The following is a 21,087-nucleotide window of genomic DNA, read 5'->3' on the forward strand; positions in this document are numbered from 1 at the left end:
TCGATTTACCGCTCTCTGTAGCTGATGGATCTACGATCAAGTCGTCTATTGTAAGAAGTACATTTGCCTGCATTCTCTTTTTTTCTCTCACATACATCATTACGGGGTTCTCACATTGTATGCTTATTGTATCCAAAGTCTTTACAACGGATACACCTCTTTTACAGAAAAAGTCGTCCCCGATTAGCATGTCATATTCCATCGTGTTGTCAGGAACCACCAGAATATCAATTACGTTGGTAAAACTATCTATTTCGACACATTCCGTCACAGCTCCAACAGATCTACATTCGCCTCCGGCAAATCCTTTTAAGACCGATGTATCTGTTTTAATGTTCATCTGAAGTTTTTTCGCCACCCGTTCCGCGATTAGTGTTCGTTCACTTCCTAGGTCAATAAACGCGTTCACCTGTATTCCGTTCACGATGGCAAGTTTCATGTAAACCACGTTATTTACATGGTGGTGCGGTTCGACGCCACCCTTGAACGAAAATCCTTTCTTTGTGGACATTTCCGCGCTAGATGCTCTTCCGACCGACAAATAAAACATTGCCTTTTTTGATTTACTGGCGTAGAAGTGTACGATTTGGAAGGACCAGCTTCGGGTATGGGTTTGGAAGGAGTCTTAATATTAGGTGAATTTTCTACGCGTTGTCGATTATCCATTAACTTTCTACCTGACGTTTTATTGAATTCTGCACGACCAGTGGTACTAGCATCTCGTTTTTCGCCATCTTTTGTTGCACGTTCGACACGAATAAGAGCATTCAAAAACTGTGGCAATGTAGCTGCTGGATCCTGTGCCATCACAGCACGAGTGGATGCGTATGGAAGACCCTTAATAAGATAGTGCCTGATAAGTTCTTCAGATAATCTTATTTTCCGTCCCAGCGCAACTGTTTCATGGAAGTATGATTCCACTGACTGATCGGGTTTTCGTTTCAAGTTAATCAATTTCTTGTGGATCCCAGCCGTATCAATGACCGTGGGAAAATTTTCTAAGAACCTTTCCCTGAAAAGCTCCCAAGTACGAAGCTCCTGTTTACAACCGTCGTACCAAAATTTGGCAGGTCCTTTCAATCTCATACAAGCATACAGTAACGTTCGTCGGGGTTCCCATCCAAAAATTTCGGCCATAGAATCTATTTCATTAAGCCAATCTTCAGATGAATGACTCCGATTGTTATCAGGATCGAATTCCGAAATAATAACTTCGACTTCATTTGAGCGCATCGCTAAACCTGCATCCGCAACATTGGCCTGTCTCTGCCGATGTCGGCCCACGTCTGACCGGTTTCGATGGTTCATATTTTCTAATGAGAATGTGTCATAATTAAGCAATTAATAGAAACGGTTGCTGATTGAAACAGCTTGGCTACTTACCACAACTGGTTCAATAATTGTTTACAGAATGATTCACAATCTTCCAAAATGTATTATGTAACAAGAGGAACTGAAAGTCCAGTATACGTATATCGATAGAGCAAAAATTATGGAGTGACATCCGTTTGGGTTGAGAAATAAATTTAAAATGGCGTTTATAAATGTATGCGTTAATACTCTTGTGTACGACGACTCACCGGGATGCCAAACTTACATATGTATGCTAAATGTTGTAGGCATTCTCCTTTTCAGAGTACTACAATTCTGAATTCACCCTGGCATCCATGATTGCGAGTTGTAGTTTTACACACGTTTACATTCGCATTCTCTTTCGCTCTTCACATTCATGGGCGCCCTTAACATGCTTCTAACTCACACAGTCTTTCATATAAGTTGGGATGTGTATAGTAATATTAGCTGTATAATTGCGTTTACACACACTCCTATACTTCGTTGCAAAGTTATATAATTTAACGTGTTCTGTACTTACAAGGGCCTCTGGGTAGCGTTGCGAAGAATATCAACCAGATCGATAGGATGTCAACCAGAGGCGATAGTACGATCCCACTTCTGAAATGTAAACTTACTCCCGGTTTACTTACGAAAGAACGCTCAACTAGCCAAGCCCCGGCCTTTTTCAACCACGTCTCGACAGGACAACGGTCCATCACCAATGAACCCGCGTCTTACTCAAGAGGTAGTAGTAGTCTGCGCGATGACTTGACACACATACTACAGAACTTGGCTAGCTAGCATAGGGATGTGCAAGTTACATTAATTATTAGTCTCCTCCGGCCTTTAAGAGACTTGCCATAGGCTACATACTGAAATAACTTATCTTTTCAGAACTTGAAAATAACTTGATTTCAAGTAAACTAGTTGAAACTTATGTCGTTTTTCATTGAGAACACTCGTGGAGTGTTTTGCTCGATTCGTGCACTTTTCTTGCAGTCGGGCAATCAAACCAGGTGCACTGTGTTTCATTGATTTGCACCGCACGAAAAAAATGCACTTTCGGGGCAATTCTCGGGCAACTATTTTGCACCCGTTTTCTTTTCAGAGCAGCAAGCGTGCAAACCAAACTTTACAAAACAGTTTCATTGATCAACTGTTAGGGCGAAACACTGGCACCGAGCGAGTGGAATCAATGAAAAACGACATTAGTCACCATCGACATTATAAAAAAAGCAGAAGAGTACTTTAAGCACAAACTTGATACAAGGTACAAATTTCACAACGATTTTAAAACTGTCGAACAGAATTCAATTTTACGTAACTGTTTTTTATGTTTTTTTTTATTTTCGATCTTCAGGATTCATCGTTCAATGCACCATAGGGAGTACATGAAATTTCCGAAATTGCAATGCAAATTTTTTTTGATGCCAAAAATCTTAAAATTGCATGAAACGTCGAGATTTAGTGTTATTTCAAAAAAAAATTTATTCCGATAAAATTGACTTTCTGAGACCCAAAAAGTCGATTTTTTCAAAACAATTTTTTTTTTCGAAATGACACTAAATCTCGACGTTTCATGCAATTCTAAGACTTTTGGCATCAACATTTTTTTTCGATTTCGGAAATTTCATATTCCGTTCACGACTGCATTATTTTAGCTCTTGCATCCATTCAGTCATCGGTACGAAAACCTCCCTTGACATGAGAGCTCCCATTTTGGTGGCTCTTTACGACATGAAACAGGAAACCAGTGGTCAATTCTTAGTTGAAGTATTTCGGCCGGATGCCACACGGCTTATACCGCTGACAGACATGTGATTTCCGCACAATGATTTCTGTACAACTTTGTTCGCGTACAACGATGAGGTGACAGACATTGTCTTTTAATACTCATACCTTGCAACATTTATAAATTTCGCTAATTTACCCACCCTTTTCTGCATATTTAGCTGATTACAATCAATAACGGCTTTCTTCAATAATCATTTCCGATCGAGTTTGTAGTGATATTTCGGAATTTATATCTGGGCTGATCTGGACTTGTCATAATCTTGATCATACAAGAATCATAATCATTTGGCGATCAAATCAGTTGTGATTACGCAACGATGTTGTTGTTCCTTGATTAGGATCACTTGTGATAAAATCAGTAGTGATTTTTTATGCACTCGATCAGTGATCTTAACCGATGATTTTTGATTTTCGACGATTATCTCAGCCCTGGTGGGTTTGTAAAATCTAAAAATTTAGTCTAAAGAAAATCACAATTTGTTTTGCTTGCTTAAGATTGGATTTATCACACTGGAAATCGTGATCGAACGTGAATTTTCATTTGAGTACTGTTTTGATAAACAAATGGCACGTTGTGATTGATTCACGCGTTGTGTATAATTCGCAAGGCTGTATTGATTTTTTTTCGATTGTTTCAATGTATTCAAAAAAGCGTGTTACGTACTGTTATCGACCTACTCCTTAATTACTTGTCATTACTATTTATAAATAAAATTTGATTCTAAGTACTATATTTTTAGCATTATCTGACAATGATTGGAGCAATCGTATCCATCCCATTTATATTAACACCGGCACTTTGCATGGAAGACAAGGATCCAGCGAGAGGGATAATTATATCAACGATGATATTCGTCACCGGTCTGGTGACATATATTCAAGTGACTTGGGGATGTCGACTACCAATTGTCCAGGGAGGCACAATATCCTTTCTAGTGCCAACTCTAGCTATACTGAATCTTCCACAATGGAAATGCCCTAGTGAGGATATTATAGGAGCAATGGATTCAGCAGAAAAAACAGAACTATGGCAAACGAGGATGCGAGAATTGTCAGGAGCGATAGTGGTGTCCGCTATCTTCCAGGTCTTCATTGGATATACCGGGTTAGTCGGTAAACTTCTGAAAATTATAACACCGCTCACAATTGTGCCTACAGTATCCTTAGTGGGTCTAACATTATTCTCGCACGCCAGTGAAACTGCATCAAAGCATTGGGGAATAGCTATAGGAACCATTTTTCTAATGACATTTTTTTCTCAAGTAATAACAAATATTCAAGTTCCGATTATCAAATATCGAAAAAGATTCGGAATAAAAATAGGGTGGTTCCCACTATTTAAGCTTTTTCCTGTGTTACTTACAATTACAATTATGTGGACTCTTTGTTTCGTGTTAACAGCTTTCAACGTTTTCCCAGAAAGTCATCCGGCTCGCACGGACGTACGAATTAAAGTATTAGAAGATGCAGCGTGGTTCCGCGTACCATATCCGGGACAGTTTGGAACACCAACTGTCACATTGGCTGGTGTATTGGGAATGCTGGCCGGAGTTTTAGCATGTACAGTAGAATCGATCAGCTACTATCCAACTGTTTCCCAAATGTGCAATGCTCCTCCACCTCCTCTTCATGCTATTAATCGAGGAATTGGTACAGAAGGCCTTGGAACCATACTTGCTGGATTTTGGGGATCAGGAAATGGTACTAATACATTCGGTGAAAATGTTGGTGCTATTGGTGTTACGAAAGTTGGAAGTCGACGAGTTATTCAATGGGCTGCACTAATCATGATACTACAGGGAGTAATAAATAAATTGGGAGCTGTCTTCATAATGATACCAGATCCGGTAGTTGGCGGTATATTTTGTGTTATGTTCGGAATGATAGCGGCTTTTGGTCTCTCCACCTTGCAATATGTTGATCTTCGATCTGCACGAAATTTATATATCCTAGGTTTGTCCATTTTCTTCCCTCTGGTACTATGCTTATGGCTTAAGGATCATCCAGATTTTATACAAACTGGAAACGAAACATTAGACTCAACTTTAACCGTCCTACTTAGCACAAGTATTCTTGTCGGAGGAAGTCTTGGTTGTATTCTAGATAATCTTATCCCAGGAACTGCTGAGGAGCGTGGTTTATTAGCGTGGAGCAAAGAAATGGTAATAGAAAATACAAACGAGGATATAGTCATCAGCTCTACGTTCGACTTTCCTTATGGCATGCAAACACTAAGAAGGTAATAGTAAAATTTTCATTTATGTCCTGTAATATAATCCTTCTTGTTCTTTTAGGTGGAAGTGGACAAGACATATTCCATTTTTACCAACATATAAAATGAAGCTATAATCTTTTGTCAGATTTATTGTAGAAACATGTACGAAAATATAGTATTGGAATATAGTATTGTCTTCTTTTGATTTGATGCAAAATGTATGAATAAATAATGCACAGTTTAATATATTAGTAATTTATATATATATATATATATATATATATATATATATATATATATATATATATATATATATATATATATATATATATATATATATATATATATATATATATATATATATATATATATATATATATATATATATATATATATATGAGTTTAAATTTAAAAAATTTAAAATCAGAAAATTTTTGAATGAATTAACGAAAAGATCGTGCTGTAGAAGTTCTAAGAGACATTCCTTTCATTTTGCTATCGAACGATTAAGATTACAGAGCGCACATAATAAGTGGAAATTAGATCAATGTTCAAGACGATTACCATAATGGATTGAGACTGCAATTTTATATTTCAGTAAAGAATATTTAAATTGGTACGATCAATATCAAATTAAAATTTATGCATCGTCTCTCCAAACAAACAAAACTTCCACAGTACCTCAAAAATATCCCCGTTATTAAGGCTCTAAAGTACGCGTGGCAGTTTTTGCAACTTAATTCTGTGCGTTCAATTTCTGAGAAAACTTTCTCGCTGTTCAAGGAACTGCTTCAAACTTTGTTCTGTTGAGTCGAGTGAACAGTAAAGTATGAGTAATTTCTTAAAAACGGACTGTTCAGAATACTTTGTATGCTGCTTATGCTAAATGTTTTTTTACGAACATTTGGTTACATGGGCTTAATACATAAATAAAAAGGCGGGTGGGTAATGTCAGAGACATAACTGGATGTCGTGAATACGAAAACAACTGACATGTTCCTTAACACTTCCGAGTATCAATTAGTTGATCAATTGTATGAGTTATGCAAGCATTCCCATTTTCCACATTTTTCGCAAAAACAAATAAGGCTTCACTTGATCTCGATTACTGTGAATTTCACACAGCGAAAAGTGCAAAAATCTAACCAAACTGTTCTAGATTTGCACTAAACTGAGGATATTTCCTTTCGATTTGCGAACAACAAATCCTAATAGTTCTTTAGAAAACTTTAGACAATTAGAACGGCTGATTTTGTGTAATGCTCTCCACCGTTGTTTTTTCATCATTGCAAGTGACGCTCTTGTCGGAGGCGAAACTAGCTTAGCACAAAATACATCTGCTCGCAGTGGCGATAGGATCCAAACTGATCCAATTTTTGTTGAGAGGCTTGTTTTTACCTGATTTCGTTTGTAGCTTTTTCACTAATGGGCGGTCCTAACGGCTATAAAAATAGCCGCATACAGAATTTCAATGTCGATTATTTCATTTCGGATTTGCATTTCATTGAAAGAAACTATCCGGATGCTGTAGGGGATTCATTCCAGGCTTTTAGAAGGACCAAATTGTGGAACTCACTACGATATTCACCACTTTTCGGAACATTTTTCTCGAAGGATTTGTTGTAGAGCAGCAGATATTTTGTTCTCTTCCTCAGAACGCGGTGTTGACACGGGTCAAATGAGACAGGTTTTTCAATAGTGTATTATTGAAATACTTCAATGCCTTTGCTATACACGTTTAAGTTAAAAAATTTCGATTCTATTGGTAGTTAGATTATATAAATCCTTTCACAGATCACAAGAAAGGCAAACGCGCCTTATGAATTATCCTCTTCGATACTCGTTTATACCAAACATTTCAGAAAAGTTTAATTTTGAATGATTTGAGATTATGTCACACAACTGAATATTTTATCATAAAATTGTGATCATATTTCCGATGGCATGTAGCAAAAATTATGTTGATTCGTTAGATACAACAAGAGATATTCACGATCAAAAACTTTTCACTCTCTCAGAGGGTAAATTTTGAAAAGGCACCCCATAGTAAAGTAAGTCGTATTCACGAAAAAAAAATACTCTACCGAATGAACAACTGTAGAAGAGAAACTCTTCAACATTGTGTTAAATTTAACAATAAGAAATTCAGGTTAGTGAGCTTTTTTATCGATGACCGGAAGCAAGAATAACATCTGGAAGAGAAAACGTCTATTAAGTCGAAGCCGTTAGAGAGGGATCTCTGTTCAGTGCATTGGCCAAAGGATGGGATGACAAACTGTGCATTTGCTCAATTTATGCTTAACAAAAGTATTTCACATCTCCACATTAAGTTTTGGTGATATTTCTATTTGGGCTAAACCGAATGTGTGTCGAATCCCGTGGAAACAATTGGGGAAATACTTTTCTTTACGTTTCGTCTTAGACTCGTCAGTGCAGAGCAGTTCAAATTGCACTGCTTAGTGCAAACTTAAACAGTTCAATTTGAACCGCTAAGCAGACGTAAAGTTAATGCTACTTGCAAAACACTTTTTCAATTGGCACCGAAGTGCCATGTCTTTTCTGACGTGCCGAACGAAAACGTCTTTTTCGACTAATAATGGCCGATTCAGGTATGGTGCCGAACGAAAACGTCTTTTTCGACTAATACTGGCCGATTACGTCTGCTTAGCGGTTCAAATTGAACTGTTTAAGTTTGCACTAAGCAGTTCAATTTGAACTGCTCTGCACTGACGAGTCTAAGACGAAACTTGAAGAAAAGTAAAAACGGTTATGTGTCCAAAGCACAAACATAAGATAAACCCTAAATGAATTGGGGAAATGTTAACCACTTAGTTCGACAATTTTGCTGTCTAAAAACACAAATTCGAACAAATAAATTTTGGGGCGAGACGAAGTTCGACGGGTCAGCTAGTTCAAAATAAAATATTTTCTATTCTATTTCCTTATAATATAATTCTGAGAAATAACCATATTGCATTTTTTAATCAATCTTGGGAATTACCCATGCATAAATCTCCTTCGCTGTTGTGATGTAATGCCCCTACAAACTTGCTTTAGCAGAATTCCGTTCCAAGACTCCACCCAAAGCATCACATGGACCTTTATCGTTACATGTTGCGAAAAAATTCCACTTCGTATCTATATCAAAATCTTTTGTCATGTGGCACAAGTTAAAGGCTATCATCCTATTTTTGTTTGACTGCTTATCCATTTGAGAAAAAATACTATTTATTCATTTTCTTCTACATATTACAGTAAAAATTCATCGAAATACTACAAATCAACAAAGTTTATAAAATAGTATGAAAGTTTCTGTTGCATAATATTACTACATTGTTATACTACATTTGAATTGAGGTTTGTGAAAATCTATTCAATCATATGTGAGAAAGTGAAGTGGGCTCTATTCTATTACATTTGATTGCTATTGTCGGTACTTCTGGAACCAAAGCTGGATATCGGCATAGTGACCTATAAATTTTGTTTACGATTTTCTATGACTATTTGAATTTTGGAAAAAATGTAAAATAATGTGAGTGACATTATTATCACATTTTTGGTGCATATCGCCCTGTAACTCCGAAACTGGAAATCAATTCCAAAATATTCTGACTTTGTATAGGACCATAAGAACTTTCATTTGAATCTAAGTTTACGCAAATCGGGTCAGCCATCTCCGAGAAAAGTGAGTAAGAATTTGTCACACACACACTCCTACACTCACTCAGACATTTACTCGGTTCATCGAGCTGAATCGAATGGTATATGATATTCGGCCCTCCGAGCCTCGGTTCAAAGGTCGATTTTCTCTGTGTTTGTTTACCCTTTCTATATGAGAAAGGCGAAATTAATTTTCTTAAGGTCAGGTAACTTACTTCTAATGAAATTAACACAATTAACTATAAATGAACGAACTGCAACATGGTTGTGCTTGGTAAATTCCGCGATTACAGTGAAACTAGTAAACATTAAATCTGGAGCATGAACCTCCTTATAATAAATTGCAAATGGTTGAATAGTGCCCTGTACGTTCGCCCAATTGAATTCTTGTGCAACAAATGAAAAGTTTTCGGAAAAATCACATATATTATATAATCGTTTACTTTTACACAAGTTTTAACGTATCTCAAATATTTTCCCTGTTGATCAGCTGTAAAATTGTGTGGTTAACTTGTATTAAGCTGTATTGATTTTTTTTCGATTGTTTCAATGTATTCAAAAAAGCGTGTTACGTACTGTTATCGACCTACTCCTTAATTACTTGTCATTACTATTTATAAATAAAATTTGATTCTAAGTACTATATTTTTAGCATTATCTGACAATGATTGGAGCAATCGTATCCATCCCATTTATATTAACACCGGCACTTTGCATGGAAGACAAGGATCCAGCGAGAGGGATAATTATATCAACGATGATATTCGTCACCGGTCTGGTGACATATATTCAAGTGACTTGGGGATGTCGACTACCAATTGTCCAGGGAGGCACAATATCCTTTCTAGTGCCAACTCTAGCTATACTGAATCTTCCACAATGGAAATGCCCTAGTGAGGATATTATAGGAGCAATGGATTCAGCAGAAAAAACAGAACTATGGCAAACGAGGATGCGAGAATTGTCAGGAGCGATAGTGGTGTCCGCTATCTTCCAGGTCTTCATTGGATATACCGGGTTAGTCGGTAAACTTCTGAAAATTATAACACCGCTCACAATTGTGCCTACAGTATCCTTAGTGGGTCTAACATTATTCTCGCACGCCAGTGAAACTGCATCAAAGCATTGGGGAATAGCTATAGGAACCATTTTTCTAATGACATTTTTTTCTCAAGTAATAACAAATATTCAAGTTCCGATTATCAAATATCGAAAAAGATTCGGAATAAAAATAGGGTGGTTCCCACTATTTAAGCTTTTTTCTGTGTTACTTACAATTACAATTATGTGGACTCTTTGTTTCGTGTTAACAGCTTTCAACGTTTTCCCAGAAAGTCATCCGGCTCGCACGGACGTACGAATTAAAGTATTAGAAGATGCAGCGTGGTTCCGCGTACCATATCCGGGACAGTTTGGAACACCAACTGTCACATTGGCTGGTGTATTGGGAATGCTGGCCGGAGTTTTAGCATGTACAGTAGAATCGATCAGCTACTATCCAACTGTTTCCCAAATGTGCAATGCTCCTCCACCTCCTCTTCATGCTATTAATCGAGGAATTGGTACAGAAGGCCTTGGAACCATACTTGCTGGATTTTGGGGATCAGGAAATGGTACTAATACATTCGGTGAAAATGTTGGTGCTATTGGTGTTACGAAAGTTGGAAGTCGACGAGTTATTCAATGGGCTGCACTAATCATGATACTACAGGGAGTAATAAATAAATTGGGAGCTGTCTTCATAATGATACCAGATCCGGTAGTTGGCGGTATATTTTGTGTTATGTTCGGAATGATAGCGGCTTTTGGTCTCTCCACCTTGCAATATGTTGATCTTCGATCTGCACGAAATTTATATATCCTAGGTTTGTCCATTTTCTTCCCTCTGGTACTATGCTTATGGCTTAAGGATCATCCAGATTTTATACAAACTGGAAACGAAACATTAGACTCAACTTTAACCGTCCTACTTAGCACAAGTATTCTTGTCGGAGGAAGTCTTGGTTGTATTCTAGATAATCTTATCCCAGGAACTGCTGAGGAGCGTGGTTTATTAGCGTGGAGCAAAGAAATGGCAATAGAAAATACAAACGAGGATATAGTCATCAGCTCTACGTTCGACTTTCCTTATGGCATGCAAACACTAAGAAGGTAATAGTAAAATTTTCATTTATGTCCTGTAATATAATCCTTCTTGTTCTTTTAGGTGGAAGTGGACAAGACATATTCCATTTTTACCAACATATAAAATGAAGCTATAATCTTTTGTCAGATTTATTGTAGAAACATGTACGAAAATATAGTATTGGAATATAGTATTGTCTTCTTTTGATTTGATGCAAAATGTATGAATAAATAATGCACAGTTTAATATATTAGTAATTTATATATATATATATATATATATATATATATATATATATATATATATATATATATATATATATATATATATATGAGTTTAAATTTAAAAAATTTAAAATCAGAAAATTTTTGAATGAATTAACGAAAAGATCGTGCTGTAGAAGTTCTAAGAGACATTCCTTTCATTTTGCTATCGAACGATTAAGATTACAGAGCGCACATAATAAGTGGAAATTAGATCAATGTTCAAGACGATTACCATAATGGATTGAGACTGCAATTTTATATTTCAGTAAAGAATATTTAAATTGGTACGATCAATATCAAATTAAAATTTATGCATCGTCTCTCCAAACAAACAAAACTTCCACAGTACCTCAAAAATATCCCCGTTATTAAGGCTCTAAAGTACGCGTGGCAGTTTTTGCAACTTAATTCTGTGCGTTCAATTTCTGAGAAAACTTTCTCGCTGTTCAAGGAACTGCTTCAAACTTTGTTCTGTTGAGTCGAGTGAACAGTAAAGTATGAGTAATTTCTTAAAAACGGACTGTTCAGAATACTTTGTATGCTGCTTATGCTAAATGTTTTTTTACGAACATTTGGTTACATGGGCTTAATACATAAATAAAAAGGCGGGTGGGTAATGTCAGAGACATAACTGGATGTCGTGAATACGAAAACAACTGACATGTTCCTTAACACTTCCGAGTATCAATTAGTTGATCAATTGTATGAGTTATGCAAGCATTCCCATTTTCCACATTTTTCGCAAAAACAAATAAGGCTTCACTTGATCTCGATTACTGTGAATTTCACACAGCGAAAAGTGCAAAAATCTAACCAAACTGTTCTAGATTTGCACTAAACTGAGGATATTTCCTTTCGATTTGCGAACAACAAATCCTAATAGTTCTTTAGAAAACTTTAGACAATTAGAACGGCTGATTTTGTGTAATGCTCTCCACCGTTGTTTTTTCATCATTGCAAGTGACGCTCTTGTCGGAGGCGAAACTAGCTTAGCAAACGACACAAAATACATCTGCTCGCAGTGGCGATAGGATCCAAACTGATCCAATTTTTGTTGAGAGGCTTGTTTTTACCTGATTTCGTTTGTAGCTTTTTCACTAATGGGCGGTCCTAACGGCTATAAAAATAGCCGCATACAGAATTTCAATGTCGATTATTTCATTTCGGATTTGCATTTCATTGAAAGAAACTATCCGGATGCTGTAGGGGATTCATTCCAGGCTTTTAGAAGGACCAAATTGTGGAACTCACTACGATATTCACCACTTTTCGGAACATTTTTCTCGAAGGATTTGTTGTAGAGCAGCAGATATTTTGTTCTCTTCCTCAGAACGCGGTGTTGACACGGGTCAAATGAGACAGGTTTTTCAATAGTGTATTATTGAAATACTTCAATGCCTTTGCTATACACGTTTAAGTTAAAAAATTTCGATTCTATTGGTAGTTAGATTATATAAATCCTTTCACAGATCACAAGAAAGGCAAACGCGCCTTATGAATTATCCTCTTCGATACTCGTTTATACCAAACATTTCAGAAAAGTTTAATTTTGAATGATTTGAGATTATGTCACACAACTGAATATTTTATCATAAAATTGTGATCATATTTCCGATGGCATGTAGCAAAAATTATGTTGATTCGTTAGATACAACAAGAGATATTCACGATCAAAAACTTTTCACTCTCTCAGAGGGTAAATTTTGAAAAGGCACCCCATAGTAAAGTAAGTCGTATTCACGAAAAAAAAATACTCTACCGAATGAACAACTGTAGAAGAGAAACTCTTCAACATTGTGTTAAATTTAACAATAAGAAATTCAGGTTAGTGAGCTTTTTTATCGATGACCGGAAGCAAGAATAACATCTGGAAGAGAAAACGTCTATTAAGTCGAAGCCGTTAGAGAGGGATCTCTGTTCAGTGCATTGGCCAAAGGATGGGATGACAAACTGTGCATTTGCTCAATTTATGCTTAACAAAAGTATTTCACATCTCCACATTAAGTTTTGGTGATATTTCTATTTGGGCTAAACCGAATGTGTGTCGAATCCCGTGGAAACAATTGGGGAAATACTTTTCTTTACGTTTCGTCTTAGACTCGTCAGTGCAGAGCAGTTCAAATTGCACTGCTTAGTGCAAACTTAAACAGTTCAATTTGAACCGCTAAGCAGACGTAAAGTTAATGCTACTTGCAAAACACTTTTTCAATTGGCACCGAAGTGCCATGTCTTTTCTGACGTGCCGAACGAAAACGTCTTTTTCGACTAATAATGGCCGATTCAGGTATGGTGCCGAACGAAAACGTCTTTTTCGACTAATACTGGCCGATTACGTCTGCTTAGCGGTTCAAATTGAACTGTTTAAGTTTGCACTAAGCAGTTCAATTTGAACTGCTCTGCACTGACGAGTCTAAGACGAAACTTGAAGAAAAGTAAAAACGGTTATGTGTCCAAAGCACAAACATAAGATAAACCCTAAATGAATTGGGGAAATGTTAACCACTTAGTTCGACAATTTTGCTGTCTAAAAACACAAATTCGAACAAATAAATTTTGGGGCGAGACGAAGTTCGACGGGTCAGCTAGTTCAAAATAAAATATTTTCTATTCTATTTCCTTATAATATAATTCTGAGAAATAACCATATTGCATTTTTTAATCAATCTTGGGAATTACCCATGCATAAATCTCCTTCGCTGTTGTGATGTAATGCCCCTACAAACTTGCTTTAGCAGAATTCCGTTCCAAGACTCCACCCAAAGCATCACATGGACCTTTATCGTTACATGTTGCGAAAAAATTCCACTTCGTATCTATATCAAAATCTTTTGTCATGTGGCACAAGTTAAAGGCTATCATCCTATTTTTGTTTGACTGCTTATCCATTTGAGAAAAAATACTATTTATTCATTTTCTTCTACATATTACAGTAAAAATTCATCGAAATACTACAAATCAACAAAGTTTATAAAATAGTATGAAAGTTTCTGTTGCATAATATTACTACATTGTTATACTACATTTGAATTGAGGTTTGTGAAAATCTATTCAATCATATGTGAGAAAGTGAAGTGGGCTCTATTCTATTACATTTGATTGCTATTGTCGGTACTTCTGGAACCAAAGCTGGATATCGGCATAGTGATCTATAAATTTTGTTTACGATTTTCTATGACTATTTGAATTTTGGAAAAAATGTAAAATAATGTGAGTGACATTATTATCACATTTTTGGTGCATATCGCCCTGTAACTCCGAAACTGGAAATCAATTCCAAAATATTCTGACTTTGTATAGGACCATAAGAACTTTCATTTGAATCTAAGTTTACGCAAATCGGGTCAGCCATCTCCGAGAAAAGTGAGTGAGAATTTGTCACACACACACTCCTACACTCACTCAGACATTTACTCGGTTCATCGAGCTGAATCGAATGGTATATGATATTCGGCCCTCCGAGCCTCGGTTCAAAGGTCGATTTTCTCTGTGTTTGTTTACCCTTTCTATATGAGAAAGGCGAAATTAATTTTCTTAAGGTCAGGTAACTTACTTCTAATGAAATTAACACAATTAACTATAAATGAACGAACTGCAACATGGTTGTGCTTGGTAAATTCCGCGATTACAGTGAAACTAGTAAACATTAAATCTGGAGCATGAACCTCCTTATAATAAATTGCAAATGGTTGAATAGTGCCCTGTACGTTCGCCCAATTGAATTCTTGTGCAACAAATGAAAAGTTTTCGGAAAAATCACATATATTATATAATCGTTTACTTTTACACAAGTTTTAACGTATCTCAAATATTTTCCCTGTTGATCAGCTGTAAAATTGTGTGGTTAACTTGTATTAAGCTGTATTGATTTTTTTTCGATTGTTTCAATGTATTCAAAAAAGCGTGTTACGTACTGTTATCGACCTACTCCTTAATTACTTGTCATTACTATTTATAAATAAAATTTGATTCTAAGTACTATATTTTTAGCATTATCTGACAATGATTGGAGCAATCGTATCCATCCCATTTATATTAACACCGGCACTTTGCATGGAAGACAAGGATCCAGCGAGAGGGATAATTATATCAACGATGATATTCGTCACCGGTCTGGTGACATATATTCAAGTGACTTGGGGATGTCGACTACCAATTGTCCAGGGAGGCACAATATCCTTTCTAGTGCCAACTCTAGCTATACTGAATCTTCCACAATGGAAATGCCCTAGTGAGGATATTATAGGAGCAATGGATTCAGCAGAAAAAACAGAACTATGGCAAACGAGGATGCGAGAATTGTCAGGAGCGATAGTGGTGTCCGCTATCTTCCAGGTCTTCATTGGATATACCGGGTTAGTCGGTAAACTTCTGAAAATTATAACACCGCTCACAATTGTGCCTACAGTATCCTTAGTGGGTCTAACATTATTCTCGCACGCCAGTGAAACTGCATCAAAGCATTGGGGAATAGCTATAGGAACCATTTTTCTAATGACATTTTTTTCTCAAGTAATAACAAATATTCAAGTTCCGATTATCAAATATCGAAAAAGATTCGGAATAAAAATAGGGTGGTTCCCACTATTTAAGCTTTTTTCTGTGTTACTTACAATTACAATTATGTGGACTCTTTGTTTCGTGTTAACAGCTTTCAACGTTTTCCCAGAAAGTCATCCGGCTCGCACGGACGTACGAATTAAAGTATTAGAAGATGCAGCGTGGTTCCGCGTACCATATCCGGGACAGTTTGGAACACCAACTGTCACATTGGCTGGTGTATTGGGAATGCTGGCCGGAGTTTTAGCATGTACAGTAGAATCGATCAGCTACTATCCAACTGTTTCCCAAATGTGCAATGCTCCTCCACCTCCTCTTCATGCTATTAATCGAGGAATTGGTACAGAAGGCCTTGGAACCATACTTGCTGGATTTTGGGGATCAGGAAATGGTACTAATACATTCGGTGAAAATGTTGGTGCTATTGGTGTTACGAAAGTTGGAAGTCGACGAGTTATTCAATGGGCTGCACTAATCATGATACTACAGGGAGTAATAAATAAATTGGGAGCTGTCTTCATAATGATACCAGATCCGGTAGTTGGCGGTATATTTTGTGTTATGTTCGGAATGATAGCGGCTTTTGGTCTCTCCACCTTGCAATATGTTGATCTTCGATCTGCACGAAATTTATATATCCTAGGTTTGTCCATTTTCTTCCCTCTGGTACTATGCTTATGGCTTAAGGATCATCCAGATTTTATACAAACTGGAAACGAAACATTAGACTTAACTTTAACCGTCCTACTTAGCACAAGTATTCTTGTCGGAGGAAGTCTTGGTTGTATTCTAGATAATCTTATCCCAGGAACTGCTGAGGAGCGTGGTTTATTAGCGTGGAGCAAAGAAATGGCAATAGAAAATACAAACGAGGATATAGTCATCAGCTCTACGTTCGACTTTCCTTATGGCATGCAAACACTAAGAAGGTAATAGTAAAATTTTCATTTATGTCCTGTAATATAATCCTTCTTGTTCTTTTAGGTGGAAGTGGACAAGACATATTCCATTTTTACCAACATATAAAATGAAGCTATAATCTTTTGTCAGATTTATTGTAGAAACATGTACGAAAATATAGTATTGGAATATAGTATTGTCTTCTTTTGATTTGATGCAAAATGTATGAATAAATAATGCACAGTTTAATATATTAGTAATTTATATATATATATATATATATATATATATATATATATATATATATATATATATATATATATATATATATATATATATATATATATATATATATATATATATATATATATATATATATATATATGAGTTTAAATTTAAAAAATTTAAAATCAGAAAATTTTTGAATGAATTAACGAAAAGATCGTGCTGTAGAAGTTCTAAGAGACATTCCTTTCATTTTGCTATCGAACGATTAAGATTACAGAGCGCACATAATAAGTGGAAATTAGATCAATGTTCAAGACGATTACCATAATGGATTGAGACTGCAATTTTATATTTCAGTAAAGAATATTTAAATTGGTACGATCAATATCAAATTAAAATTTATGCATCGTCTCTCCAAACAAACAAAACTTCCACAGTACCTCAAAAATATCCCCGTTATTAAGGCTCTAAAGTACGCGTGGCAGTTTTTGCAACTTAATTCTGTGCGTTCAATTTCTGAGAAAACTTTCTCGCTGTTCAAGGAACTGCTTCAAACTTTGTTCTGTTGAGTCGAGTGAACAGTAAAGTATGAGTAATTTCTTAAAAACGGACTGTTCAGAATACTTTGTATGCTGCTTATGCTAAATGTTTTTTTACGAACATTTGGTTACATGGGCTTAATACATAAATAAAAAGGCGGGTGGGTAATGTCAGAGACATAACTGGATGTCGTGAATACGAAAACAACTGACATGTTCCTTAACACTTCCGAGTATCAATTAGTTGATCAATTGTATGAGTTATGCAAGCATTCCCATTTTCCACATTTTTCGCAAAAACAAATAAGGCTTCACTTGATCTCGATTACTGTGAATTTCACACAGCGAAAAGTGCAAAAATCTAACCAAACTGTTCTAGATTTGCACTAAACTGAGGATATTTCCTTTCGATTTGCGAACAACAAATCCTAATAGTTCTTTAGAAAACTTTAGACAATTAGAACGGCTGATTTTGTGTAATGCTCTCCACCGTTGTTTTTTCATCATTGCAAGTGACGCTCTTGTCGGAGGCGAAACTAGCTTAGCAAACGACACAAAATACATCTGCTCGCAGTGGCGATAGGATCCAAACTGATCCAATTTTTGTTGAGAGGCTTGTTTTTACCTGATTTCGTTTGTAGCTTTTTCACTAATGGGCGGTCCTAACGGCTATAAAAATAGCCGCATACAGAATTTCAATGTCGATTATTTCATTTCGGATTTGCATTTCATTGAAAGAAACTATCCGGATGCTGTAGGGGATTCATTCCAGGCTTTTAGAAGGACCAAATTGTGGAACTCACTACGATATTCACCACTTTTCGGAACATTTTTCTCGAAGGATTTGTTGTAGAGCAGCAGATATTTTGTTCTCTTCCTCAGAACGCGGTGTTGACACGGGTCAAATGAGACAGGTTTTTCAATAGTGTATTATTGAAATACTTCAATGCCTTTGCTATACACGTTTAAGTTAAAAAATTTCGATTCTATTGGTAGTTAGATTATATAAATCCTTTCACAGATCACAAGAAAGGCAAACGCGCCTTATGAATTATCCTCTTCGATACTCGTTTATACCAAACATTTCAGAAAAGTTTAATTTTGAATGATTTGAGATTATGTCACACAACTGAATATTTTATCATAAAATTGTGATCATATTTCCGATGGCATGTAGCAAAAATTATGTTGATTCGTTAGATACAACAAGAGATATTCACGATCAAAAACTTTTCACTCTCTCAGAGGGTAAATTTTGAAAAGGCACCCCATAGTAAAGTAAGTCGTATTCACGAAAAAAAAATACTCTACCGAATGAACAACTGTAGAAGAGAAACTCTTCAACATTGTGTTAAATTTAACAATAAGAAATTCAGGTTAGTGAGCTTTTTTATCGATGACCGGAAGCAAGAATAACATCTGGAAGAGAAAACGTCTATTAAGTCGAAGCCGTTAGAGAGGGATCTCTGTTCAGTGCATTGGCCAAAGGATGGGATGACAAACTGTGCATTTGCTCAATTTATGCTTAACAAAAGTATTTCACATCTCCACATTAAGTTTTGGTGATATTTCTATTTGGGCTAAACCGAATGTGTGTCGAATCCCGTGGAAACAATTGGGGAAATACTTTTCTTTACGTTTCGTCTTAGACTCGTCAGTGCAGAGCAGTTCAAATTGCACTGCTTAGTGCAAACTTAAACAGTTCAATTTGAACCGCTAAGCAGACGTAAAGTTAATGCTACTTGCAAAACACTTTTTCAATTGGCACCGAAGTGCCATGTCTTTTCTGACGTGCCGAACGAAAACGTCTTTTTCGACTAATAATGGCCGATTCAGGTATGGTGCCGAACGAAAACGTCTTTTTCGACTAATACTGGCCGATTACGTCTGCTTAGCGGTTCAAATTGAACTGTTTAAGTTTGCACTAAGCAGTTCAATTTGAACTGCTCTGCACTGACGAGTCTAAGACGAAACTTGAAGAAAAGTAAAAACGGTTATGTGTCCAAAGCACAAACATAAGATAAACCCTAAATGAATTGGGGAAATGTTAACCACTTAGTTCGACAATTTTGCTGTCTAAAAACACAAATTCGAACAAATAAATTTTGGGACGAGACGAAGTTCGACGGGTCAGCTAGTTCAAAATAAAATATTTTCTATTCTATTTCCTTATAATATAATTCTGAGAAATAACCATATTGCATTTTTTAATCAATCTTGGGAATTACCCATGCATAAATCTCCTTCGCTGTTGTGATGTAATGCCCCTACAAACTTGCTTTAGCAGAATTCCGTTCCAAGACTCCACCCAAAGCATCACATGGACCTTTATCGTTACATGTTGCGAAAAAATTCCACTTCGTATCTATATCAAAATCTTTTGTCATGTGGCACAAGTTAAAGGCTATCATCCTATTTTTGTTTGACTGCTTATCCATTTGAGAAAAAATACTATTTATTCATTTTCTTCTACATATTACAGTAAAAATTCATCGAAATACTACAAATCAACAAAGTTTATAAAATAGTATGAAAGTTTCTGTTGCATAATATTACTACATTGTTATACTACATTTGAATTGAGGTTTGTGAAAATCTATTCAATCATATGTGAGAAAGTGAAGTGGGCTCTATTCTATTACATTTGATTGCTATTGTCGGTACTTCTGGAACCAAAGCTGGATATCGGCATAGTGACCTATAAATTTTGTTTACGATTTTCTATGACTATTTGAATTTTGGAAAAAATGTAAAATAATGTGAGTGACATTATTATCACATTTTTGGTGCATATCGCCCTGTAACTCCGAAACTGGAAATCAATTCCAAAATATTCTGACTTTGTATAGGACCATAAGAACTTTCATTTGAATCTAAGTTTACGCAAATCGGGTCAGCCATCTCCGAGAAAAGTGAGTGAGAATTTGTCACACACACACTCCTACACTCACTCAGACATTTACTCGGTTCATCGAGCTGAATCGAATGGTATATGATATTCGGCCCTCCGAGCCTCGGTTCAAAGGTCGATTTTCTCTGTGTTTGTTTACCCTTTCTATATGAGAAAGGCGAAATTAATTTTCTTAAGGTCAGGTAACTTACTTCTAATGAAATTAACACAATTAACTATAAATGAACGAACTGCAACATGGTTGTGCTTGGTAAATTCCGCGATTACAGTGAAACTAGTAAACATTAAATCTGGAGCATGAACCTCCTTATAATAAATTGCAAATGGTTGAATAGTGCCCTGTACGTTCGCCCAATTGAATTCTTGTGCAACAAATGAAAAGTTTTCGGAAAAATCACATATATTATATAATCGTTTACTTTTACACAAGTTTTAACGTATCTCAAATATTTTCCCTGTTGATCAGCTGTAAAATTGTGTGGTTAACTTATTTATTTATTTGTCGTCAATCGTAACTCGTAACTTATTTTTTTATTTGTCGTCAATCAAAAGTAGAC

At 36.0% G+C, this 21,087-nt stretch overlaps 3 protein-coding genes across 3 annotated transcripts in view; all 3 read left to right on the forward strand.

Annotated features, from left to right (window-relative positions):
- Positions 1–5,539, forward strand: part of LOC131440551 (solute carrier family 23 member 2-like) — a 20,303-nt gene extending 14,764 nt beyond the window's left edge. The window contains exons 3-4 of the mRNA XM_058611923.1: positions 3,870–5,368; positions 5,424–5,539. Coding sequence (XP_058467906.1) covers positions 3,870–5,368; positions 5,424–5,478 — 1,554 coding nt within the window. The 3' untranslated portion in view covers positions 5,479–5,539. The remainder of the gene's footprint in view (positions 1–3,869; positions 5,369–5,423) is intronic.
- Positions 5,505–11,326, forward strand: LOC131426306 (solute carrier family 23 member 2-like). Its single transcript, XM_058588935.1, has 3 exons — positions 5,505–5,519; positions 9,657–11,155; positions 11,211–11,326. Exons 1-3 carry the CDS (start codon positions 5,505–5,507, stop codon positions 11,263–11,265), a joined length of 1,569 nt encoding a protein of 522 aa, XP_058444918.1. The 3' UTR covers positions 11,266–11,326.
- LOC131426311 (solute carrier family 23 member 2-like) lies at positions 11,292–17,052 on the forward strand. The gene is made up of 3 exons (XM_058588947.1): positions 11,292–11,306; positions 15,383–16,881; positions 16,937–17,052. The coding sequence occupies exons 1-3, from the start codon at positions 11,292–11,294 to the stop codon at positions 16,989–16,991; spliced, it is 1,569 nt and encodes a 522-aa protein (XP_058444930.1). The 3' UTR covers positions 16,992–17,052.
- The last annotated feature ends 4,035 nt before the right edge of the window (positions 17,053–21,087 follow it).

Source organism: Malaya genurostris, chromosome 1, assembly GCF_030247185.1.
Source record: "Malaya genurostris strain Urasoe2022 chromosome 1, Malgen_1.1, whole genome shotgun sequence".
NCBI classification, from domain to species: Eukaryota; Metazoa; Arthropoda; class Insecta; order Diptera; family Culicidae; genus Malaya; species Malaya genurostris.